The sequence below is a fragment of the Pseudophryne corroboree genome, chromosome 11, assembly GCF_028390025.1.
Source record: "Pseudophryne corroboree isolate aPseCor3 chromosome 11, aPseCor3.hap2, whole genome shotgun sequence".
Taxonomy (NCBI): domain Eukaryota; kingdom Metazoa; phylum Chordata; class Amphibia; order Anura; family Myobatrachidae; genus Pseudophryne; species Pseudophryne corroboree.
The window spans coordinates 304,733,975-304,761,625 of NC_086454.1; the positions used below are offsets into that span (position 1 = coordinate 304,733,975).

The 27,651-nt window shown below is 44.8% G+C and overlaps 1 protein-coding gene across 5 annotated transcripts in view; it reads right to left on the reverse strand.

Moving 5' to 3' along the window:
• Positions 1-27,651, reverse strand: part of CMIP (c-Maf inducing protein) — a 206,378-nt gene that overhangs the window by 118,677 nt on the left and 60,050 nt on the right. The window contains exon 1 of one of the 5 annotated variants that reach the window (XM_063945564.1): positions 17,892-17,973. The exons of the other annotated variants lie outside the window; for them this stretch is intronic. Coding sequence (XP_063801634.1) covers positions 17,892-17,918 — 27 coding nt within the window. The 5' untranslated portion in view covers positions 17,919-17,973. Of the gene's footprint in view, positions 1-17,891; positions 17,974-27,651 lie in introns of those variants that run through there. 5 annotated transcript variants of the gene reach the window in all.

Consider the following 27,651-nt stretch of genomic DNA (forward strand, 5'->3'; position numbering starts at 1 on the left):
CGCCGAAGACTCTCGCTGTCAGCTGTGCATGCAGCTCAATTTGGAATGTCGTCCAAGAGCTGCCTGCACGGCCTGACCTCAGCGTGATGTCACTGAGCGATATGGTCGTCATATCGATCAGTGTATATGCACTGCCGCCGACCGCCCGGCCTGGGGGGGGGGAACACTAGGCGACGTCGCTCATAGAGCACATCGTCTAGTCTGTACCCACCTTTAGAGTAGCAGCCTTGCTCTACTGTTTGGAGCAAAATTCTGTAAAACGGTTTTAGGTTCTATATGTGCCATAATAGCTAATCTCCTGTACGTGCATCAGAGAATGTTTCATGGGAACAAAAATATTTACAGTGTTGCACAACCACTGTCAAAAAGTGGAAACTACATGCAGTACTTTGAAGAGGTAATATGGTCATTTTAAACCAAGCTGGCCCCAAGATGTAGGCTCCAAATAAATTGGCAAACGCAATACTCCTCTATTTTGGACTGGCAGAAGGAGTGGTCTAAAGATGACCAAGGTCTGTCAGCGTGTACTCTGCCTGAATGCCAGATCAGTCCAGTCTGATCCCCCACAATAGAACTTGTGCCTGCCCATGTATGCAGACATTTACGGCCGTTCGGAGGGAACGTGGAAAATAAATCAATTGCCAATATTCACATGACATCAATGAAAATATAAGGGGACCATAGGGAGGGGATATCAAACCTTCTATGGTAACCAATCAGCTTCCAGCTATTAATTATCTAGTACACTTCATAAAACGATAGCTGGAATCTGATTGGTTGTTATGGGAAACATTTCCACCTGTCATTATTTGAAGGTCCGATACATGTCCCCCCCCCCCCCCCTATATCCCCTATTTCTATATCATTTCTATATATACAGAGCAAATCTTTCCCATTGGTAGTTGGGATGTAGGATGCTCTGAGCTACACATCATATTGTTTTAAGTAAATTCCAAGTATTCTGTGTAGTCCCAATACACTGATACACCGAAAATCAAATTTCATTAATGAGATATAAGAATGATCACTTCCGCAGGGAAAATAATTCTCACTCTTCATCTTGTCACAGCAATGGCAAATTACATGGCATGAATCATCGCTGACTGAACAGGGCCGAGGAGTCATGACTGTGCTGTATCCTTTTCTTGTAAGGCAAACACCCACATAAACCAACACGACCTGTTTGCATCATCGTGTGGGCATGATAGCATTCACTGTGTGTGGCACAGGAAATTTAAACGGGCAGGTGTACCTGACTGCTAATTAGCAATACTTATTGTGGGGAATAGGCAGAGTGGACTGTAAACAAATGAGCACATGTGAAGGCTAGTAGTTTGGCCTGTATTGTGGGAAGTTGCATAAGGCTACAAGTGTCGCCATGTTACACACTGATAGTGAATTCATTAGCAATCTGCCGGCCATACAGCAGCGCTTCCATTATAGAAACTCGCCAAACGCATGTGTTTACTGTATTTCATGCCTGACTATTGTCCCTAACCTAGTGTTACTTCCTTTGCTGATTTGCCTCAACTATGTCAAATTCTCTCCCAATGCCATTGGGACATAGTCCTAAAACAGATGCGTAAACAAATTATCCATAAATGGTCACATGCCAGGACGGAATCGCAAGGTGTTTGACGTTTATAATCCAGTATGAAAATGATCAATTCACCGGAGTCCTAGTCTATAAACAAATTATGTTCCACATGACCTTTCCAAGCTCCTGTGTTATAATTACATAGGAGAATTTGCAAAAGTCAAAACAAACCACAGCATTTCCTTAGTACGGAATGAACTTACAGAATTTTGCAAGAGATCTCTCCCCCCTCCCCTATTTTCTTACTTTCAGAGATTGTGTTCTTATATGCATGAAAATTGTGTAGTGTACGTAAAGATAATTCAACTTCAGTGTAACCAAAAACATTCCCCTTTTCTAGTAGTAGTGATATAATATGCAGATTTTAAGATGGCTTCAATTTGATTGTTAGGAGTAAAAACAAGACAAAACAAAAAAATTACTCATTACTAAAATAAAAGAAGCTTTATTTTATATATATATATATATATATATATATATATATACACAGGTTGAGTATCCCATATCCAAATATTCCGAAATACGGAATATTCCGAAATACGGACTTTTTTGAGCGAGAGTGAGATAGTGAAACCTTTGTTTTTTGATGGCTCAATGTACACAAACTTTGTTTAATACTCAAAGTTATTAAAAATATTGTATTAAATGACCTTCAGGCTGTGTGTAAAAGGTGTATATGAAACATAAATGAATTGTGTGAATGTATACACACTTTGTTTAATGCACAAAGTTATAAAAAATATTGGCTAAAATTACCTTCAGGCTGTGTGTATATGGTGTATATGTAACATAAATGCATCCTGTGCTTAGATTTAGGTCCCATCACCATAATATCTCATTATGGTATGCAATTATTCCAAAATACGGAAAAATCCGTTATCCAAAATTCCTCTGGTCCCAAGCATTTTGGATAAGGGATACTCAACCTGTATACATACACACACACACACACACACACACACACACATACATACACACACACACACACACACACACACACACAAACCAGCGACCTAGCAAATTTCTGTCTGTGCAAAGTAGCCGTTTAGTTATTTTCCTTTAATTACATTTACAAAAATGAAGAATTTCAATCAAATGCATATGCAAAATTCTACTCATTGTTTACGTGATATGAATCTGGAACCTCACCAAATGCAAACATTTTTTGTTTTTGAATGTAGAATAATTGCCTAGGTATCCTTTTCCTATCCTTTGCGGATTTGCCTTAAGTAGTCAGCATATTCAATGCCTGCCAAAACTGATTGATGGACAGCAGCCCAAACAAATGAAACACAAGTGGACCCAGGACCAACATTTACATTTATTACCCAATAGGAAAATTATCACTTTGCTAAAGACTATCCTATAGGCAAATCCAGAATATATATATATGTTCCCCGTGACATGAGCTACCTCCTGCATGGTGGTATTTTATGCAAGCATTTGCAAACTATGATCCACTGTCAAAACTTTGACCCTTTCTGACCTCCGTCTGTGTTCATCCAGAAACAAAAGTCTCAGCAAAGCAGCGGCCCATGTATCCTTATAGGAATAGAAGTCTCCCTAACATAATACACGACAATCCGTCTAATTCCCCCAATCTGTGTAACTGTACCTACGGATACCATTCCTTCTGAAAGGCATCCAAACAATTTTTTATTATGACCGCAATGTCATAACTACAACATCAAACTACACTTATATAATGAACAATCCATTTCTATACTGTTGGCGAATATATGTTCCCATATCACCAGATCAATCCTGGTATAAGGAGTTTCCTAGACAGACCTTCACTATATCTTATTATATTAATTAGTATCTATTATAAGATAATCAGCAGCTAAATTTGTTTACAATTTCTTAATTGTTCCATGTATTATACCTCTCAACTGGCTAGAATGTTGGACCTCAAAAGTGGGTGTTTTCACAGTGGGTGTTTCTGATTGGATCATGGCACAGTTTAGATGGAACAGGGTGTCTTATTTTGTTCCAATTTCACATGTCTACATTTTGGTAGGTACGTATTAAATGTGAGTATACCGTGGCTTATCTATAATGGTGTATCTATAATGGGTGCACATAATTCCCTGGGTCCAGGGGTCCCACCTCGCACACCCCTTTAGTATACTTACCTCTCCAGAATCCCATGTCAGTGCCACACAAGTCACCAGGAAAACTATGCGGCCGCCATTTTCCTGGAGATTTGTGCACCTGTTTGTAGAGTACAGAAATCACAGAGAACAAGGCATGGGCGTCTTGTTCACGGGAATCATCGTAAACGCAGTGCAGAGTCAACTTGCAACTGCGCTTCAGCATATAGATAAAAAGCCTCCATACCTCAGCAATGTCACTGGTATTAATAAACCAATAGGCTTGACTCTCATTGGTTCAACACAAAAAATGTGTACCCCCCCCCCCCCTCCCCTAAGTAATAGGTGCTCTTCAATTATGCAATATTTAGTTGTTAAATCATAGTCTATATTATGAGTAACATGGGAAAGAATAAGAATAAATATACATGTTCAGCAATTATGATGTCAGAATCAGACAAAAACTGACACACATTCTCGCACAATGACCGAAGACTGGCAAATAACTGCTTACTAGTACTACTGCAGGATGTGAGACACAGGGCAAAAGTCTCTGATGCAGAAACTTCTCCATACGCATCAGAGCTTTTGTGTGTAATAACATCACTGATGACAGACAAGACTTTAGTAATGGTTACTGTTACACAGAAGGTGGCCTGACATCACGTATACATCAGACTTCCTGTGACTGAAGACAGAAACAGGTCATTAAAAGTTAAATGTTTACATTGTGGGCAGGAAGGCAGTGATCTGAGCGAGGAGTAAAGCAATCCGGTAATGAACGTTAGTGAACTTCAGACTTTATACTTAAGAAACCTGGGCCCAGAAAGCTACGTCACCGAAATTTCGCTTATGTCACAAAAACAATCTACGGTTCCAGAAATTGTTGGAAAACAGAGATGTCAATCAGCAACTCAAAATGCTCAAAACCAGACCTATGCTCTCACTGCTCCCTTGGATACAACTTATGTTTGCCCTAGTATGTCTGTACATTTTCCTATAGACATAAACACAGGACAGGCACATCCTTTGATACCATGGAGTCCAATTACAAAGAACTCTGAAATACAGAATAGGTTCTACTATCAGAAATCAGGATTGATTTATACAGGTTGAGTATCCCATATCCAAATATTCCGAAATACGGAATATTCCGAAATACGGACTTTTTTGAGTGAGAGTGAGATAGTAAAACCTTTGATTTTTGATGGCTCAATGTACACAAACTATGTTTAATACACAAAGTTATTAAAAATATTGTATTAAATGACCTTCAGGCTGTGTGTATAAGGTGTATGTGTAACATAAATGAATTGTGTGAATGTACACACACTTTGTTTAATGCACAAAGTTATAAAAAAATATTGGCTAAAATGACCTTCAGGCTGTGTGTATAAGGTGTATATGTAACATAAATGCATTCTGTGCTTAGATTTAGGTCCCATTGCCATGATATCTCATTATGGTATGCAATTATTCCAAAATACGGAAAAATCCGATATCCAAAATACCTCTGGTCCCAAGCATTTTGGATAAGGGAGACTCAACCTGTATATATATATATATATATATATATATATATATATATATATATATATATATATATACACATACACACACACAAACACACACACATACAACAAAATCTTATTTTTACATTAATTAACGTTCTTATTTTTTTATGTATTTATGAAATTATTTATTTTAAAGACATTATCAGGCGGTACGATCTGTACAGAAACAACTTTCTTTTTCTTTTCTTTTTTTACCTGCTTTCTTTATTTACTTTGCTGGAAGCAGCTGCTGGTTGTTTTTAAATGGGGTATCTGAAGTGATAGCCTAAAGGCCAGTACTCACTGGCCGATGTCAGAGAGATGTGTGCTGAGCGAACCGCTCAGCACACATCTCTCCCGGCGCTCAGCACAGCGCGATCTGTGCTGAGCGTGCGGGGGGAGACGGGGGGGCCGCTCACTTCACCCAGCGGGTGAAGTGAGCGACCCGCTATATTGGCCTGCATGCAGGCCAATCTAGAAGCAGCGATAGCGATGCGCGGGGCTGCGCATCGCTATCGCTGAGGCGGCTACACAAGGAGCGATCGTGCTTAAAATCTAAGCAATCTAGTCAGATTGCTTAGATTTTAAGCAGCGATCGCTCCGTGAGTACCCCCCTTAAGGCCAAGGGCAATAGGTGTCAGCAGACCTTCCCCATTTAATGGTACAAGTATGAATTACACCAGGGGTGGGACTATCTTGGGTGCAAGGGGTGAGCTCTTAGGCCCAGAAGTGAGACGGGCCATGCAATGTTGGGTTGTCCCCATTTCCATGCTTACTGCTCCTTCCTCAGGTTCCAACTTTGAAACTCTGTTCTCACAAAGGTAGAGAGGAGGCCTCATCTGAGCATCAGAGGAGTTTGTAGCATATTCCAATCAATTAGGATAGATGTTCTCACTATTTATTATTAAATATTTGAAGTATGAGGTTTGTTTCATACATTAATAAGTAGTCAGGGCGCATATAGTGGGCGCATGAACAAAGTATGGCGAGCAAAAGCGTAAAGCAAGACCATTGCAGGGGCATGGGACTACACAGGGCATGCTGGGATATGTAGTTTTACAGAGTAATAATGAATAGGTAACTAAAACAGTTCTTTTTGTTTAGCACAAACTGGTAAGCAAACGTATTTAATGTATATAAGCAAATATGTAGGTTTTGAAGACAATACAATGGTCCAACTTTCAACTTGCATGATAAAGCAGTGGTGTCTTCAAATGACATGTTTTTAAAGTTCGAGGAGGTGATTTCATTAAATATGTCATTCTGAAACAGCACATCACGACCCGCAAGATCACAGGGATTTCTCGCACCCCATCAAGGTGAGCTGGAAAATCTTGCACTGTTCAGTAATGTGTGCAGCCGAATATTGAGGTAATGACCTGAATCAGCTCCCCGAGACAAACAGATGAATCAAGTCTCCTCTGGTTGCAGCTGGCATAAGGCAGGAAACACCAGCGTGGACAGTGGGGAGAGACAAGATAAGATAAACAGGCCTCATGTACAGTTATATGTTTCTGGGTCACGTAGGACCCTGTCATCAGAATGATTTACCTTTAATCACCCTGATGACAGGGTCATGTGTGACCCAGAAACGTTGATGCTCATGTTACTTGACAATAAAACCCTTTAGTGCAGTGCTATAGTTTGGAAACTTTCATGCCATTTGGGGACACTGAGAATTACAGCAATGGCACACAGGTAGCTGTGTCATCTATATTGGCGGAGCGGCTCAGCCAGCCCCTGGCTCTCTTTTTGCTGAGGAAAGCTGCGTGGCCAAGCGTTTAGGCCGGCCCATCAGGCCATCGACCTCTCTGGTATTTCTCAGAAGCGCCAGAAGGCCAGTCCGGCCCTGCCTGTAGTGTTCAGACGTGTTATCAATGTTTAAAATACAATGAAGTTCTAATGCTAATTTAAGCATATAGTACTTATACGGCATCGAGGATGGGTAGCAATTACTGCCTCACAGCACTGAGGTCATGGGTTCGATTCTCTCCATCCTCCCCATTATAGTATATAATGTAATGAGCCTCCCAGTGCTGGACTGGGACATGGAGGGCCGATGCTTAGGTGTATGGCCAGCCTCCACAGTACGGATGGTGTAGTGGTTAGCATTACCACCTCAGAGCAATGAGGTCATGGGTTAGATTCCCACCACGGCTCTAACTGTGTGGAGTTTTAGTATTCTTCCCGTGCTTGCATGGGTTTCTTCCGGGTACTCCGGTTTCATCCCACAATCCAAAAATATACTGATAGGTTAATCGGCTCCAAACAAAATTAACCCTAGCGTGAATGTATGTACGTTTTCATGTGGTAGGGAATATAGATTATAAGCTCCACTGGGGCAGGGACTGATGTGAGTGGCCAAATACTCACTATAAAGCGCTGCGGAATATGAGTGCGCTATATAAATAACTGGTAATAAATAAATAATATGGGAGTGCCAGATTTGAACATCTGTATATACATACACAAACTCCTGAATATCTGCAGAAAAATGGGGTCTCTTGACGTGGGCTGCAAACACACTAAAGATAGACATCTACCAAGCACTTATATGATACATTTGTTAGTCCTGTACCTGTAGCTTTAGCTGACTCCCAAGGAGCTCAATTATAATGTGTCTTGTGTATATAAGTACACATAAACACACATGCTTTCATCATAACAATTACTGTACTCAAAATAATTTGGATACCCACTTCCTCTATATCAAATTCTGGATAAACAATGATCTAAACCCCAGCAGAGGTTTATTTCATGTTTTGATATAACAGTGCAGCACAAAAACACAACAACCAGTGAGAATTGGAAGAATAAAAATAGGATTTTAATACCTACCGGTAAATCCTTTTCTCTTAGTCCGTAGAGGATGCTGGGGACTCCGTAAGAACCATGGGGTATAGACGGGATCCGCAGGAGCTTGGGCACACTAAAAAGACTTTGACTGGGTGTGAACTGGCTCCTCCCTCTATGCCCCTCCCCCAGACCTCAGTTATAGAAACTGTGCCCAGGAGAGATGGACATTTTGAGGAAATAATTTATAATTTAAACACGGTGAGTGTCATACCAGCTCACACCACGAACATACCGCAAAACGTGGCACACAATAGAATACCAGCCCACGGTATGAAAAATATACAGCCACATGCTGAGACTATATGTAACACAACCTGTGTGTTAACACAACCAATAAGAAAACACTGCATGCCATGGCATGAAAAACATCAGCAACAAGCTGACAGAAAGAAACACTACCAGAGTGCAACCATAACCAATTACTGCAGACACAGTACGCACTGGGACGGGCGCCCAGCATCCTCTACGGACTAAGAGAAAAGGATTTACCGGTAGGTATTAAAATCCTATTTTCTCATACGTCCTCGAGGATGCTGGGGACACCGTAAGGACCATGGGGTTTATACCAAAGCTCCAGACCGGGCGGGAGAGTGCGAACGACTCTGCAGCACCGAATGAGCAACATGAGATCCCCCTCAGCCAGGGTACCAACTTGTAGAGCTTAGCAAAGGATTTGAACCCGACCAAGTATCTGCTCTGCAAAGTTGAATCGCCGAGACTCCTCGGGCATCCGCCCAAGAAAAGCCCACCTACCTAGTAGAATGGGTCACCACCAAATTCGGTAACGGCAATCCAGCCGTAGAACGAGCACGCCGAATCGGATCACAGCTCTAGCGTGTAACAGACTGCAGAGAGGCAGGCTCCCCAATCACGCTGGGAGCATACCGGACAAACAGAACCTCTGTTTCCGCAATCTGAGCCAAATAGGCGACATAATATTCAACGCTCTGACTACATCAAGAGACCTTGAATCAGCTTAAGTAACCACCGGCATCAAAATAGGTTGATTTCTGCGAAACCCAGAAACCACATTTGGCAGAACTATTAACCGAGTTCTCAAATCCTCTCTATCCACATGGAAGATCAAACAGGCTCCTGTGAGACAAAACCGTTACTTCGGACACCCGCCTTGTGGACGTCAAAGCCAATATCATGACCACTTTCCAAGAGAGAATGTTTAACACAACCTTACACAAAGGTTCCAAACAGTGTGACACAAGAAAACGCAACACCACGTCAAGGTCCCACAGTGCCAACGGGGGCACAAATGGAGGATGGATGCGCGGTACTCCTTTCACGAAGGTCCGAACTTCCGGAAAGGTTGCCAATACTTTCTTGAAAGAAAGTGTATAAGGCCAAAAACCTCACTTAAATGGAGCCTAAGTTTAGGCCTGCACCCACACCTGCTTACAAAGAATGGAGAAGAACGACCCATCCAAAAGTCTTCCGTAGTCGGCTTCTTGGATTCACACCAAGACACATATTGTCTCCAAACATGGTGGTAAGGCTCTGCCGTTACTTCTTATCTATCCTGAAGAATTGTGGATATGACTTCACTGGGAATAGCCTTTCTGATTAGGATATGGCGTTCAACCGCCACGCCGTCAAACGCAGCCGCGGTAAGTCTTGATACACGCCCGGATCTTGTTGTAACAGTTCCTCACGTAGAGGAAGAGGCCAGGGATCTTCTACAAGTAAATCCTGAAGAAACTGGATACCAAGCCCTCCTCGTTTAGACCGGAACAATGAGGATCACCTGAACCTTTGTTCTTCTAACGTTTATCATCTTCAGAAGAGTGAAAACGGAGGGGGCACATAGACCAACTGAAAACACCCAAGGTGTCCGGAGGATGTCCACTGCTATAGCTTGAGCGTCCCCTGACCCGGAACAATATCCCTGAGATCTCTCGTTGAGGTGAGACGCCAGCATGTCGACCTGAGGCACTCCTCAAAGACTTGTCACTTCAGTGAAAACTTCTCGATGACGACTGTATTTCTCCCGGATGGAGATCGCGTCTGCAGAGGAATCTATTTCTCCATCGTCCACATCCGGAACGAAGACTGCTAATATAGCATTTACCAGTCTTTTCACCCAGCGGAAAACCTTTTTCGGCTTCAGCCATTGCCGCTTTGCTCCTTGTTCCGCCCTAGCGGTTTACCTACACGACTGCTGTCAAATCGTCCGACAGAATTAACACGGGCAGATCATGAAGCATATGTTTATTGAAAATAGCTCTTAATTCACGAAAGCTTATTGCAGACAAGCTTCCCAGCTTGACCTTTTCCTCTGGAAATACTTCCTTGCAAGGACTGTTCCCCAGTCTCGGAAATCTGCATGCATGGACACCAGGATCTCATCCTGGATTCCGAACCTTCGTCCCTCTAGGAGGTGAGAACAGAGCAGACACCACAGGAGCGATATCCTGGCTATTAGGATTATATTCCGGCGCATGTGCAGGGGAGACCCGGGCCACCTATCTAACTGGCCTCATGAAAACCACTCTGGCATTTGACCAGCTCACCGAAAAAGGCCTCTTAGGCCGCACCCATCTTCTTCATCAACGGAACATATTGACGGATTGTCACTACAAATCTGATCCGACTCCGGATCCTCAGACCTCTTTCCACAGGAACACACAGAACTGCAACCGTTCCGTATCTACTCTGATACCCACCTCCGACGTTTGCGTAGTTGAGAATAACAGGCTTCCCCTGTGTCGAAGAACTGTCAGAGAGAAAACGACGATTTGCACCACTTGAGACTTGAGCTCGCCTTAATCAGGAGAGTGCCCCCCTACAGAATAACGATGGCTCTTACTATGGAAAGAATACCATCCTACTGCCATCACTCCGGTGAAATGGCAAAGACATTCCTGGATATCCACCCAGGTAAGCTGAATGCGGAGAAAAAACGCCTTTAAACCCCTTACTATCTTGACGTGCTGGAGCTCCCTGGTCTGAGAGATTCCATCCTGTAGCCCAACGTCGTAAGGAGAAATCTTTGTCTTTCAGTGAGGGGAAACATCTGTAACACCAGAAAGTCCCCCTTAGGATTTTATAATTAACTCACAGGACCTAGTCTATTCCCGGACTGACTGAAAAGTAGTAGACGAGGTCCCACCAGGGTGGCCTCCAGCCAGGTAGACTCCGCTACATGTGATGTATGTGGTAGAAACAGACGACATCCCCTTCTGCGAACCGAACAAAGCTGCAGAACCCTTACCTCTTTCACCTTCCACTGTCAGCACAGAAAAGGAAAAAGAACGGTATCGAACTGGTTAAAACGACTACATCCCACCAAAGAATGCGTCACCAACCCTTGTGAAGGAGACTAACTCACGAAGTTAGAATCACCAGCAGTATCCCCCGGAATTGACTGAACTGAGGTATCCCCAAACAGTGGTACACCGTCCCAGGGAAAAACTCCAGTATCTCTCGGAGACAGCCTCAGCATTTCCCCGGCCACACCTCCTGTATACGCACAGCAGCCGCCGCAATGGTATAAAGAAGAACCAACAGGAGGAACACCTTACACACTTTAGGTTAATTCTATTGGATGCCCTTCCGAATATAAACACTTCCTCATGTGCAGGTAATGTAAACAAGCTCAAAGCATAGAAAGAAAATATCACTTAGCTTCCTGTATACGATCCTCTGTGACAGGGCCTCGTGTCGACCAGGAGTTGACTTCCACAGTATTCTCTCCGCGTCGGGAAGAGAATAAACCTTCGGACTCCTCGGGAGGATTGAAGACCAACTCGACACTGCCGACGTAGAGCTTAATCAACAGAACGACTAGCACATGAAAAAGAATACTATTACTTCAACATTCATGAATATCCATAACGTAATACACTATATATATATATATATATATATATATATATATATATATATATATATATATATATATATATATATTATATATATATATATATATATATATATATATATATATATATATATATATATATATATACATATACATATACATAAGTGAATTGTCCGGTCCCAAAAGGTCCCTAGTGACAGTAATGTGTTCTGAATGTGTATAATCATGTACTGACACGCCCCAGTTGTGGATCTACCAGGAACGTTATGGTCGACAGAAAACCTAGTAGTCGTCGACAGCAGGGTTAATAGTAAGTAGGCAAAATTAACATTCTTGGAACCCCGAGGGGTCTGAGGGAAGCATACATATATAATTTCGAAACACTCCCCTCACATATACCTATAAACATATATACAGGTATAATTCAGTTACAACATGTTAATTTTCACCCAGTAAATACAGTTGATGCCGACAGGGCACCCACATACGACTGTGTCTCCCATACCGTGTTTACTTTACAAGCATACAACCACCAACCTGCTGATACTAAATCTTCCGAATCAAGTACCGACAGGCGTCGGCGATACCGACAGTGATCCCCACAGCAGCTTGTGACAGAGCCCTCACACATGTCGACATATGTCGACTAAACCTATAGTGGGTAATCTGACAGGAAAACACAGAATTCATGCACCACAACAATGGTTATGCGCCCATTATTGAACATAGTGCTATATTTCTCACCATATAGAATTAAAAACACTGTGCCCCCTCCTTTGTACTATAAACCTAGCCTTGGCGGGGACATGGAAGAAAATGGCGCTGACTCCGTTGTGAGGGCTAAGCTCCGCCCCTTCCCGACGCGCTTAAGCCCGCTAAAATAAATATATATATTGAGCTGGGGGGTCTATATACAGCAGATAACCCCCTGTATATATACATATATAAATATCGCTGCCCAGGGCGCCCCCCCTGCGCCCTCGTAAGCCATTGGTGTGAGGGAGCAATGGCGCGCAGCGCGACAGCTGCGTTACACTGGCGGGGTATCATACCCGATGCCCGGGCACCTAGTATGTCCCCTTGCCAGCGATCCTGACCCTCAGTAACATGCCGCCCAGGGCGCTCCCCCCCAGCGCCATGCACCCTGTGAGTGCCGTTGGTGTGTGGGAGCATGGAGCGCAGCACTACCGCTGCGGTTACCTCCGTTACTGAAGTCTTCTGCGGTCACTGAAGTCTTCTTTTCTTCCAATACTCACCTGGCTTCTTTCTTCTGGCTTCTGTGAGGGGGGTGACGGCGCGGCTCCGGGAACAAGCAGCTAGGCGAACCAAGTGATCGAACCCTCTGGAGCAAATGGTGTCCAGTAGCCTAAGAAGCAGAGCCCTTAACTAAAAAGAAGTGGGTCTGACTTCTCTCCCCTCAGTCCCACGATGCAGGGAGCCTGTAGCCAGCAGGTCTCCCTGAAAATAAAAAAGCCTAACATAAGTCTTTTCCAGAGAAACTCAGTAGAGCTCCCCTAGTATGTGTCCAGTCACTCCTGGGCACAAAGTCTAACTGAGGTCTGGGGGAGGGGCATAGAGGGAGGAGCCAGTTCACACCCAAAGTCTTTTTAGTGTGCCCAAGCTCCTGCGGATCCCGTCTATACCCCATGGTCCTTACGGAGTCCCCAGCATCCTCTAGGACGTATGAGAAATCACTTTACAAGCAATAGTAAAGGAACATCTTCGTGCCGCCACCAACCCAGCACTGCTAGCTCATGTCTGGTTACAGACTGGCAGTATTAGATTAAATTTGTCTAATGTCCATAATTGAATACCAAAAAAAAAATTACCTTTTATTTTAGAAGATTTGAAAAAAAACATAAAACAAAAAAAGACCTAAGGTTGTACAAGTGAAAATCACTCTACAAATAAACGACATCAAGACAATACAATAACAAGGAAAGAAGAAGTAAAGGTAAAACAAGATTTTGGCGTATTTGTTTTGTTTATTAAAGGCACAGTGGCCTAATCTCCCAATTAGGTGGAGGCCACTCAGATATGCAGGGACCTCTCCCACAAGTGCACTTACCTGCCTCACTGTAATGTGCTGTGAATATGTAAATTGCAATATCAAACTACACCCAATTCAGCGAACACTGACTCGGCAGTGGATAGTGTCTCCAAACACACTACCCGGTCCATTAGGACAAAATGCATTAGAGTGCCCGGGATTGAGGTTTAGTGATGAAAGAAGCACAGCCACGCCTTCAAGTTGGCATGCAGGGAACATTCGGCAATGCAGGGCCCAGTTGTCCACAATACCCCCACACACTGGGCCACTTAGTGCCAGCGGCTGAAAAGTCTCTTGGAACTCTTAAGTCAGTGATTCCCAAACTGGGTGCCTTGGGGTACTTGCAGGGGTGCTTTGGGATGGTGGTCCAGGTCCAATTCAAATTATTTATGGTCAATGTAATAGACAAACCCAGTGCTTACGGCTTCCAATCATATAATATGTGGACAAGCAAAAGTGAATCCTGTTCCTCACTACATACCTAGCCCTACGGATGATATAAAAACACAATTTACTTAATTTAGGATTTTTTTCTTGAATATCTCAATAAGAAACTCTTGGCCTAGGGGTGCAGTGAGAAAATATTTCATACTCTAGGGTCCGTGATTCAAAAAAGTTTGGGAACCACTGGTCTAATGGGCCTTACACACTGACCGATTGCGAGCCGAGGAGCCCAACGGGGTGGGGGGTGGGGTGCTGGCGGGGGGGGGGTGGGGTATTGTCCATATTGGCTTGCATGCATAAACGAGCTGGCACCAATGATAAACGAGCGTGGGTACGCGCATCGTTCATCGTTGGTGCATACACACTGAAAGATGAAAGATATGAACGAGATCGTGCAATCGGCCAGTGAGTATTAAAGGCTCCTACATTCTACATTATTTAGCCACTGCTACCAGAAAACTGGTAATTCTCTGCCATAAAGCATCACACAATGGGTTAGGTATGGGTGGAACAAGCACTTAGGACGTTTCTGTAGCTAAAACACATGGCCTTAGCACTGAGAAGCACAATCCCTCATGTTCCGCACATGCGAACCTCTGTAATTACTGAGGTAGAAGCCTATGGCATAGACGTGAAAGGATAATTCCATGAGGTTGGAAGAACCTGATCTGTGCGTAATGTTTATTTTTCTGGGAAAATCCTTCAGAACTTTAGTTCCTTTAACTGTGTCCAGCAAAGTATTGCATGTTAGCATTTGGTGCAGGCACCGTTGTTTATTACTTTCCTGCTATTAAATAAAAGTTAGAGCTTTATTGTATGTCTTGGGTGCTTATTGTATGTTGTTATGCTTTATCACTTATGTAAAAACTAATCCTCTTGTAGTCTACTTTTAGTTTGATTGACTGCTGTCTATAGTGTTCCCAACGCCCAAACTGGAAAGTGCTGCAAAATGCCTTGGTTTTGTACCAGCATACATAGATGATTCACATAGCTCACACTTAGGTGCATGGAACACCTATAAACAGGCATCATACAAACCTCGTCTCGATTCAATCAGCAAAGCTAGGCCCACCGATTTACACGGCAAGGGTACCCTCTTCTTTTACCCAACCTCACGCACTGGCAGGAGCAAACGTCTCCACAGCAAACACCTGTGCACATCCATGTCCTCTGGCAGAAATCTAGGCTCAAAATTGCATACAGAAGATCTCCGTACTGCCATATTGGAATTTTACCTTTCGTAAATGAAGTCCAGTGGTGGAAACTAGGGATGACCATCGACGATTCAAAATCATTGATGATCTATGTCTGATGTTGAATACTTTTGCCATCGATGGGGGAGAACCAGATGGTTTCCCGCCATCGATGGTATGAAACTACAAGATCCTATTTTATTTTATTTTTTTTACAAGGTGCAGGACATGGAGCATAGCACTGCCCCCGACTCCCACGAAGACCCAGCCCCAGACTCTGATTGGCCTGTAGACCAGAAACTTAAACCATCAATGTTAAACCCACTGATGGCCATCCCTAGAGGAAACCATTTTTTAAGCCTGACCCAAAAACATGAGAATGCTGCCTTTTGTTTTATTAGGATCCTATGACATCACTGAGGCATGTTACAAAAAACATTCATTTTTTCCTGTTAAAGGTGTGTACACACGGTAAGATCCTTGCTATGCCCGATTTTGACTATGCGATTTTCCTTGATTCCCCCAGAGCCCAGATAGCACAGATTTTGACTATCTGTACTTTCGATTTTATCTATGTACGATTTTGACTAAGTGGCAATTTTGACTATACTTTGCACTAGATAGTACACTAGGTAGTCAAGATTGACTCGGCTGCACAGTCTATCTAGCCTTACGATACCGACCCCACGGGAGCACGCATCGGAATCTAATCTGTATCGCAAGCTGCCTAACACCTTGAGTTGTGCACTAACTTTCCTTAATACTATATACTCAAAATCTTACAGATTTATCTCACCGTGTGAACACAGAATGGGAACGATCACATTGCTTCCTTGCTCAAGTTAAAATTATATAGACTATTATTATCAATCCAAACCAAAAATAGGATGAATAGTAATTAAGTCACTTTCCCATACACTTCATAAAAGGTACAGTAAATGTACATTCTCGGAATGAATAAGTGTAATAAGTGTATACTGCACAAGCGCTAGGAAAACATCAATGGAAAGCATTATCCCTGGCAGCAGATTCTGGGCACGGGAAAATATGGTGACTGAATTCTAATGCACAAATGGCCTAATTCAGACCTGATTGCTAGGCTGCGTTTTCGAACAACGGGCGATCAGGTCTAAACTGCGCCTGCTTATGCAGCGCAATGCGCAGACGCGTCACATGAGTACAAAGCGGATCGCAGCTCAGCAATGTGTTTGTGCGAAGAATCCATTCGCATGGGCGTTCGCAAGCAGACTGACAGGAAGAAGGCGTTTTGTGGGTGTCAACTGACAGTTTTCTGGGAGTGTTTGGAAAAACGCAGGCGTGTCTATGCGTTTGCAGGGAGGGTTCCTGACGTCAATTCCGGTCCTGGACAGACTGAAGAGATTGCAGTGGCTGAGTAAGTCCTGGGCTACTCAGAGACTTCACAAAATCTGTTTGTACAGCTCTGCTACACATGCGTTCACACACTTGCAAAGCGAAAATACACTCCCCTATGGGCAGCGACTATGCAAACGCAGAACTGCAAAAAAACCTAGCGAGTGATCAGGTCTGAATTAGGTCCAAAATGTAGTAGTCAAAAGCCTTTCTGATAGATCTAAAGGTGCATACACACAGTGCAATGTAACCTTACGATTATGACTATATAGTCAAAATTGTAAGCAGAGTTAGTGCAAATCGCACCGCGTGTAGACAGTTTGCGATACCGATGAGCGGTCCCGCGGGATCGGTATCGCAAGAAAAAATAGACTGTGCAGGCAAGGCAATATTGACTATCTAGTTCAAAGTATGCCATAGTCAAAATCACACCGTGTGTATAGACAATATCGGTGCTTCTGGGCTCTAGGGGAGTTCAAGGGAAATCGCATAGTCAAAATCGGGCATAGACAATATCTCACCGTGTGTATGCACCTTATGCCCCATAGGTAGCTGTTATTTACTATGACATGGGAACAGGCTGGAGACTCATTCCATGCAATGCATTGTTGTCCAGTGCTGGTACAGTTAAGCACAGGATACCCCACCCTGTGGCAGCTGACTGCGGCAGCTAGCAGCTTGTACAGATATTGTTTTGCACAGGAAGAGAAATGCTGCAGCTGCTATAATACTCCCCCTCAGCAATTACCAGTAAGAAAGCATCTTAAAAATAAGCAATAAATAGATAGATAGATAGATAGATAGATAGATAGATAGATAGATAGATAGATAGATAGATAGATAGATAGATAGATAGATAGGTGTAAAAAGCAAACATTTCCACTGAGTTCTAGTATTCTTACCACGAGAAACCAAGCTGACTCACTCATGTCATTTGCAAGCGTTGATACTGGACATTCTGCAGTCTGGGAAAACCATCAGACAAACCTTTACTGTCATGATGGCAAATTGCATGATATTAATAGCTTCTGATGTCACTCACAAAGACGTAAAACTCTACAGATGAGCCTGGAATACTTGTTTATATTTTGGAGCAATTGTTCTGTGCACGTTACAGAGAACTGTCAGGGCCACGGTAACTGTCAGCAATTGGCACTTGTAAATGCCAACTGGCTGGGCATGCTCGAACTTGCAGTTGCGGAACAATAGGCGTTGGGCAGCACTGCTCTGAAAAGACAGTGGCTTCATTTAAGTTTAACTTTTGTCTTTCTTTTATTTGTGCTTGCTGATTTGTGCACGCTGGCTCTTCATTAGGGAATGACATGGACTTGGTAAGCCTATATATAGCCTGCATGACATAAAGAGAAATGGGAACAAGCCAGCAGATGCATTATACTCCTTAACTAATTTTTTCAGTTGATCACCAATGTTTTTTTTTTTTAATTTCTACTCATTTTGCCTAATTAGAAGAATACTGTACAGAGCTGTCACCTCGCAAGACGGGGTCTATTCGTGAAGAAGTGAAAAGTGTGGAGAAGTTGCCCATGGCGACCAATCAGCTGCTCCGTACTACTGTACAGTATGCAAATTATAAATGTTGCCTCAATGCTGATTGGTTGCCATGGACAACTTCTGGCTCACTTTTCCACACTTTTCACTGCTTCATGAATAGACCCCTAAATTATAAAGGGATAACATTTTAATTTACGACCGCTGAAAATGGCGCTTTAAGAATGGATTGGTTATCAGGTAGCAGATGCTGGGAGACGGGGGAATTGTTCACAAACACTGGTCTTTTACAGGACCTCAAAGTCCACTAGTATTTACTCAGTCATCTTATCTTCTACAATATGTTTAACATTCTGTTTGTTCCTTTTTCAAATGTAACCATTTAACTGCATCTGAGTGTTTAGAGATGGTTTTCTGTGTAGCTCTCAGGCGAATGCAAAGCGCGATGCAAACACTGCATATCATATGCAAAATGGAAAAAATCATTCAAATAAGGACCTATACAGACATGACTACTGTTTTCTACCATACTTCCACGGGATCAGGTGGCAAGATAGAAAAAGACAAGGTGGGTAGGGCTTGTTTACCTAGTTCTCAGCAAAAAGTGGGTGGCGAAGGAGCAATATTAAGCCCCACCCACATCCAGTATGGAGTAGGAGGGGCTAGAGCAGTAGGAGGCGGAGCATGATAATGTGATTACATTATTGGCGGGAGAATTGCCTGTTCTTTAGAGACTCCACCTGCTCTCTAGGGAATCCAAGACGTCTCCTAATTCAGGGTTCTCAAGAACATTTCAGAAGACTAGGCAGGAATAATATCACACATTCATGTGCCCAACCAGAGATCAACTTAAATTTCTTCCGGCAAAGCAATCGCACAAACAAGACTTCACTTGGTTAATTTAACCATAAATTATAGTTAGCCACGCAGTATTTTAGAGGGAAAAAACAGAAAAGTTTACACCTCTATACATATTTACTATAGGTGCACTTCTACTTTTAGGTCCACTTCAGCTATATTCTACAAAGCTTCAAATACCATCCAACCCACTCTAGGGACTGACTGGTATTTGAACAAACCACAACAAATGTATAGGGATCATTGATCTCTATTTTCCAGTATTCAATCTGTAGTACAAACTATTGAACCTATCAATAAGTAAAGCTCATATACATGGATATTTTATTATCATTATTTTTAAATATAGCATGCAAGTTTGAGGCATGTGACAAATCTGAGGAGACAGAACAGTCTGATCCTGATTTGCATTTGTAGCTGAGATCACAACACTTCATTGTCTTCCTGTGAATATAGCTGTCACTTTCATCCTTTGCTTTGTTAAGACTTTTACACAAAACAATTAAGCCGAACAGGCCCAAAATATATGTACAGATGTATCCTCGCAATGCGTTCCATGTGTACTGATTATTAACAAAAGAACAGAAAGTCAGGGGTGAATAGAAGCATTGTTCCACTCCTTCCAGAAGAACACACACACACACACACACACACACACACACACACACACACACACACACACACACACACACACACACACACACACACACACACACACACACAATCAGCTATGATGAGATCTGAAATGATTTGGGAATATTTACAGTTGCAAATTGCACTTGTATATATACTATGCGTGCTTTACCTGTAGCTTTTGAATATTGATAAACTCTTGCATATAACGTCTAGAAAAACTGATGGATTGCCATGAACATAGGCTGGGTGCACACCTGACCAACTTGTCCACAGACCTGCCGTGTAGATAAGCTATACACCATTACCAATCTACAACTCAATATGTCAGGCAAGATATCACAACTGTACAGGCATTTCAATTTGTCCACCCAGCCAGGGTCGGATCTAGACTTTCTTTTAGGGGGGGTGTTTATGAATTATTCCTGACTCCTCCCCCTTCACTCATTACTTATCCCACTTCCCATCCTAACTGTCCGATAGAGATCATAAGAGAGAAAGAGAGGAGGGGGGGGGGGGGGGGAGATACAAGGATTGATACATCTCACCTTAAGTGGTTAATTACTGTATACTAATGCCCATTGCCTAAGGCCCCATGTTTTCCCAGCCCGGTGCCCTCTGCAATGATGCACACACTACGACAGCTCTATACTATCACCCTGTAATATTCCTTACGCTGTGACACTCCGCAGCAGCAGAGAGCCAGAAGCCTCAGTAACTGGACACAGAAGTGATAGGAAGGGAGTTGCCGCGTCAGAGTCCATGTCCCTCCCGCCTCACTGCCACTGCTGCTCAGTCACTGATTATCGCCCAGTGCCCTGGAATGTCAGCTGCGGGCCGTCCGCACCCGCTCTAGCTACCCACCCAGGCCGGAGCAACAGGGGTCATACGCGTGACCTGCCTGCACCAGAGCGCCGGTACCCAGCCGGTGACTGATCGCACCGGCCCCGCTACACCTAGCTTGCGTGTGTGTGTGTGTGTGTGTGTGCTACACTCATACATACATACTGGGCTGCCTGCCCACTGGATAGTGTGGAGAGCAGCACAGTCCCCGAATCTGTCCCTGTGCCCAGCTGTGATACGTCGGTGGTCCCTGCAGCCGGTGTATTGGCGGTCAGCAGATCACCCGTATACACATGCACCAATATATCTTTCAGATCAATCAGCATCATCTGTGCAGCAAGGCCAATCAGGTATGTGTGTGAATGCGGTCGCTCACAAAAATGCCGATCCATTTGCTATATTTCGTGTGTCGATATATAACGAACTATATATTGACCAATGTGTACCCAGTATTAAGTAAATTAAACCTCAAGGCTGTGGGCGGAATCCTAGTGTAGGTCAGGTGTTTTTGGAAGCTTGTAAAGTTTTATGGGCAGTATGGATGGTGTAGTGGTTAGCATTACTGCCTCACAGCACTGAGGCAATGGGTTCGATTCCCACCATGGCCCTAACTGTGTGGAGTTTGTATATTTTCCCCGTGCTTCTGTGGGTTTTCTCCGGGTACTCCGGTTTCCTCCCACAATCCAAAAATATACTGGTAGGTTAATTGGCTCCCAACAAAACTAACCCTAGTGTGAATGTGTGTGTGTGAGTACATATGATAGGGAATATAGATTGTAAGCTCCACTGGGGCAGGGACTGATGTGAATGGCCAAATATTCTCTGTAAAGCGCTGCGGAATATGTGTACGCTATATAAATAACTGGTAATAATAATAATAATAATAATAATAAGTTTTAGTGGGTGTGTCTTGTCTGTAACTTTTATGAGGCTCTGACTGTTGGCCAAAGTCTCTTTGATGTGTGAATCTTCTCCACACTCGCTGCCTGGATTGTGGTTGTTGGTATTTTCCTATGTCGTTGGCTATTTTATGGCAGGAAAGAATGGCAGGTCATCAATTTGGGCGCGACTTGCCCCATCCCCCAGCAAGCATCGCCATGGTAATGGGGGCGTACCACGATTCCACTCCCCCATGACTAACGGCATGCCCCTGTACAACGTGACGGCACGCCGCCCCCCACCCCCGTGACGGGCGCGCGTGTTCACGAGTGACCGGCCCGAAATGAGGACCCAGTCCGTCACTGCTGAGAACTCACTATAAGGAAAATATGCAAGCTTTATTTTGTGTACACGGATTCCTAGATCTACCTCTTGCATAGTCCAGAAGACACGTCCAGCCCATGCTGTCAGCCCTCACATCCAGCCTCTATTAAAACACAGCTGCTGGAACGCACAGCGAGACAGTATTCTGGCATCATGCCTTCCTTACTACTTAAGAAAACCTGCCAAGCCAAGCTCAGAATCACACAGTACCCTGCCCTTTCCTACAGGGCATAATGCCCTGTTTGCACCGCTACCAATCATTCATTGGTAGGTAAGAGTTTGCATCACTGGAGGGGGGTGAAAAGTTTGCTGTAAGCCTTTCAATAAATAAGAAATCGCTGTTTGAAAAAGACAAAAAAAATAAAAATTTGGATGAAGTTGCCATAACCTGTTACAGAAGCAAAAGAAAAAGTGCAAATTATATATAAAAAAAACACATTAATGATTCCTATACACATTAATGATTCCTATAGATTGGAACCTTATTTATTAATAGTTCCTCCTTATACAGGGCAGCAAATTCCGTTGCGTTTTACAATTGGAGACAACAATAATGATAAAACAAAACTGGGTAATAATAACATACAGTCATAGAGGTAGGAAGGCCCTGCTCGCAAGCTTACAATCTATGGGGAAATAGACACTGATACACAAGGATAGGTGGGGTTGGTATCTATATACCGGCACCCATCATCCCGGCGGTCAGAATCCCAACCGCGGGATGCCGGGTGCCGGAATGCCAGCTGCGGGGCGAGCGCAACAGAGCCCCTTGAGGGCTTGCTGTGCTCACCATGCTATTTATTCTGGGTGTAGTACGGCTGACCGGCGGTCAGGAGACCGCCGGTTAGCTTACCGACGCCGGGATCCCAGCAGCATACCGACACAAGGATCCCGGCGGGGAGAGTGCAGCAAGCCCATTGCGGGCCCGCTGCGCTCGCCACGCTGCGGGCTCGGTGGCGACCTGCGGTCGCCACGGGTTCTATTCCCACTCTATGGGTGTCGTGGACACCCACGAGTGGAAATAGTCCCTGTTGGTCGGCATGCCGACCATCGGGATAGTGAGCTGTCGGGATGGTGGAGGAGGTCATGTGACTGTCGGTCTCCCGGCCGCCGGTCACATGAATACCACCCATTTATTCTCCCTCGTGAACACCCCAAGAGGGAGAATAGGTGTCGGGATCCCGGCGCCGGTATGCTGAGCGCCGGGATCCCCACAACCGGGATATTGAATGCATCCGGATAGGTGCTATCTATTGCATAGTTGTCTGCATGATATGATCACACAGTGATGTTGGCCTGGGGTCAGGAGGAAGCGAACGTGAAGAAAGAGAAAATATGTGAGGATATGAGTGGACTCTACAGTGGGGAAGTGACTGGATAGAAAAGGTTATAGGGGTGGTTCTGGAATTTGATAAGCTAGCCTGAAGAGGTGAGTTTTCAGGGAACGCTTGAAGGTTGGAAGAGAGTCCTATTGTGCGTGGTAGGGAATTCAACAGAGTAAGTGCAGCCTGAAGAAAGTCCTGCAAACGTGGTTTATTAAGGACAGGTGTTTAGTGAAGACGGTACCCGATTGGAAAGGAATGTGCCCAAACCATCCAATCAGTGTCATTCATCACCACATAATAACTGTAAAATGTGGTCTACAAAATAATTATTAACAATTATTCGTTTACTGTATACTGAATTATTATTATTATTATTTTTTTACAACGGCTACTACTTAAACAACTTCTCCCTGGTTTACCTGTCTCATTAAGAGGACAACAATCCATGTCTGTATTCCTTACATGCAATGCACAGCTCATTGTTTGTTGCCCAATTAGGAATCAGTATGTTTCAGGAAAGCAGGGGTAGGGAACCTTTTTTCTACCGAGGGCCATTTGGATATTTATAAAATCCTTCGGGGGCCATACAAAAATTCTCAACTTAAAAAATTACCCTGCCCCCCAGTAGGTCTGCCCCTTAGAGGCACTGTGTGTGCGCGCCGGAGGCGCGCGCACCAAAAAATGGGTGTGGCCAATTAAAATGGGACGTGATACACATATGCCCCCAATAGTGCAGTGCCAGATCCACAATTGCCCCCACAGTGCCAGGTATACAAATGCCCCCACAGTGCCAGGTATACAAATGCCCCTCACAGTGCCAGGTATACAGATGCCCCCACAGTGCCAGGTATACAGATGCCCCTCACAGTGCCAGGTATACAAATGCCCCTCACAGTGCCAGGTATACAAATGCCCCCACAGTGCCAGGTATACAGATGCCCCCACAGTGCCAGGTATACAGATGCCCCTCACAGTGCCAGGTATACAGATGCCCCCACAGTGCCAGGTATACAGATGCCCCTCACAGTGCCAGGTATACAAATGCCCCTCACAGTGCCAGGTATACAAATGCCCCTCACAGTGCCAGGTATATAGATGCCCCCATAGTGCCAGGTATACAGACGCCCCCCACAGTGCCAGGTATACAAATGCCCCTCACAGTGCCGGGTATACAGATGCCCCCACAGTGCCGGGTATACAAATGCCCCTCACAGTGCCAGGTATACAGATGCCCCCACAGTGCCAGGTATACAAATGCCCCTCACAGTGCCAGGTATACAGATGCCCCCACAGTGCCAGGTATACAGATGCCCCCCCACAGTGCCAGGTATACAGATGCCCCCCCACAGTGCCAGGTATACAGATGCCCCCACAGTGCCAGGTATACAGATGCCCCCCCACAGTGCCAGGTATACAGATGCCCCCCACAGTGCCAGGTATACAGATGCCCCCCCACAGTGCCAGGTATACAGATGCCCCCCCACAGTGCCAGGTATACAGATGCCCCCACAGTGCCAGGTATACAGATGCCCCCCACAGTGCCAGGTATACAGATGCCCCCACAGTGCCAGGTATACAAATGCCCCCACAGTGCCAGGTATACAAATGCCCCCACAGTGCCAGGTAAACAGATGCCCCTCACAGTGCCAGGTATACAAATGCCCCTCACAGTGCCAGGTATACAGATGCCCCCACAGTGCCAGGTATACAGATGCCCCCACAGTGCCAGGTATACAGATGCCCCCCACAGTGCCAGGTATACAGATGCCCCCACAGTGCCAGGTATACAAATGCCCCTCACAGTGCCAGGTATATAGATGCCCCCATAGTGCCAGGTATACAGATGCCCCCCACAGTGCCAGGTATACAAATGCCCCTCACTGTGCCAGGTATACAGATGCCCCCACAGTGCCGGGTATACAAATGCCCCTCACAGTGCCAGGTATACAGATGCCCCCACAGTGCCGGGTATACAAATGCCCCTCACAGTGCCAGGTATACAGATGCCCCCACAGTGCCAGGTATACAAATGCCCCCACAGTGCCAGGTATACAGATGCCCCCCCACAGTGCCAGGTATACAGATGCCCCCCCACAGTGCCAGGTATACAGATGCCCCCACAGTGCCAGGTATACAGATGCCCCCCACAGTGCCAGGTATACAATTGCCCCTCACAGTGCCAGGTATACAGATGCCCCCCACAGTGCCAGGTATACAATTGCCCCCCACAGTGCCAGGTATACAGATGCCCCCCCCCCCCCCCGTGCTGCTTACCGCTGCCTCTTTTGGCGGGACACGGAGGAGAGCGCGGCTATGTTGGGCGGCGGCGTGTAGGACTTGAAACTAGCCGCCGGTTCGAGAGCCAATCAGAGCTCGCGGACCGGCAGCCGCGGCTCCTGATTGGCTGCCGGTCCGCGAGCTCGGATTGGTTCACGAACCGGCGGCTGGTTTCTAGTCCTACACGCCGCCGCGCTCTCCTCCTGAGTCCCTGTCCTGACAGCTGAGACACGCTGCCGCCGGACTGAGCGGCGTCGTGTCTCACAGAGAAGCGGGTGGGCCGGAGCAAACGGCTTCGCGGGCCTTATACGGCCCGCGGGCCGGAGGTTCCCCACCCCTGCAGTAAAGCCTTCAAGTATGGAATGTGACAGAATCCCCATCCTCTTACTAGGGTAAATATGCCTCATGCATTTGTTAATAGGATTAGTAAAACCATTTTTAAAATGTACTGCCAAAGATCATACATTTTTCACATTTTATTTATTTATTTTATTTACGAACAGTTTCTGATATAGCGCAGCAAATTCCGCTGCGTTTTACAATTGGACACAATGATAAAACAAAACTGGGTAATAACAAACAAACAGTCATAAAGGTAGGAAGGTCCTGCTCGCAAGCTTATAATCTATAGGAAAATAGGCATGTGTACACAAGGACAGGGTATCTATTGCATAGCTGTCCACCAGATTGCAAAGGTTCTAGGTGGGCTGCATGATATCACATCACAGCAATGATGAACCCTGGTCAGAAGTGAAGAAAGAGAAAATATGTGTGGACTGTACAGTGAGGATATAATTGAATAGGAAAGCTTATGAAGGTTGAGTGAGCGGTTCTGAAATATGATAAGCTATCTTGAAGAGGTGAGTTTTCATGGCACGCTTGAAGGTTTCGAGACTAGGGGAGAGTCTTATTGTGCGAGGTTGGCCATTTCACAATCGTGCATGGGAGCGAGTAATGAGTGTGGATGAGAGACGTAGATCTTGTGAAGAGCGGAGTGGTCGGGTTGGGTGATATTTTGAGATAAGAGAAGAGATGTACATTGGGCCTAATTCAGAGTTGACCGCAGCAGCAAATTTGTTAGCAGTTGGGCAAGCCATGGCCCTCATTCCGAGTTGTTCGCTCGCAAGCTGCTTTTAGCAGCATTGCACACGCTAAGCCGCCGCCTACTGGGAGTGAATCTTAGCATCTTAAAATTGCGAACGAAAGATTCGCAATATTGCGAAAAGACATCTCTGTGCAGTTTCTGAGTAGCTCGAGACTTACTCTGCCAGTGCGATCAGTTCAGTGCTTGTCGCTCCTGGTTTGACGTCACAAACACACCCAGCGTTCGCCCAGACACTCCTCCATTTCTCCAGCCACTCCCGCGTTTTTCCCAGAAACGGTAGCGTTTTTCCCCACACGCCCCTAAAACGGCCTGTTTCCGCCCAGAAACACCCACTTCCTGTCAATCACATTACGATCACCAGAACGATGAAAAAACCGTGAGTAATATTCCTAACTGCATAGCAAATTTACTTGGCGTAGTCGCAGTGCGAACATTGCGCATGCGCATTAAGCGGAAAATCGCTGCGATGCGAAGAAAATTACAGAGCGAACAACTCGGAATGACCACCCATGTGCACTACAGGAAGGGGCGGGGGGGGGGGGGGGCAGACACAGAGCCGGCCATAGGCATAGGCAAATAAAAAAATTGCCTAGGGCATTTGATATGCCTAGGGGCATCAGCAGCTTCTGCTGATTAAAATGATATGCGGCATGCCTATTTTCTGTGTGTAGCATTTCATATGCAGATACAGCCACAGTCCCACACAGTATATAGGCATGCTGCATATCATTTTAATCAGCAGAAGCTGCTTGTGCATCCTAGCCACATAGTAATGCAAATAAGATGCATTTTCATTAAAAAAATGTGCCCGACATTAGCATTGAGGCAAGATTTATAAGGACACATCTG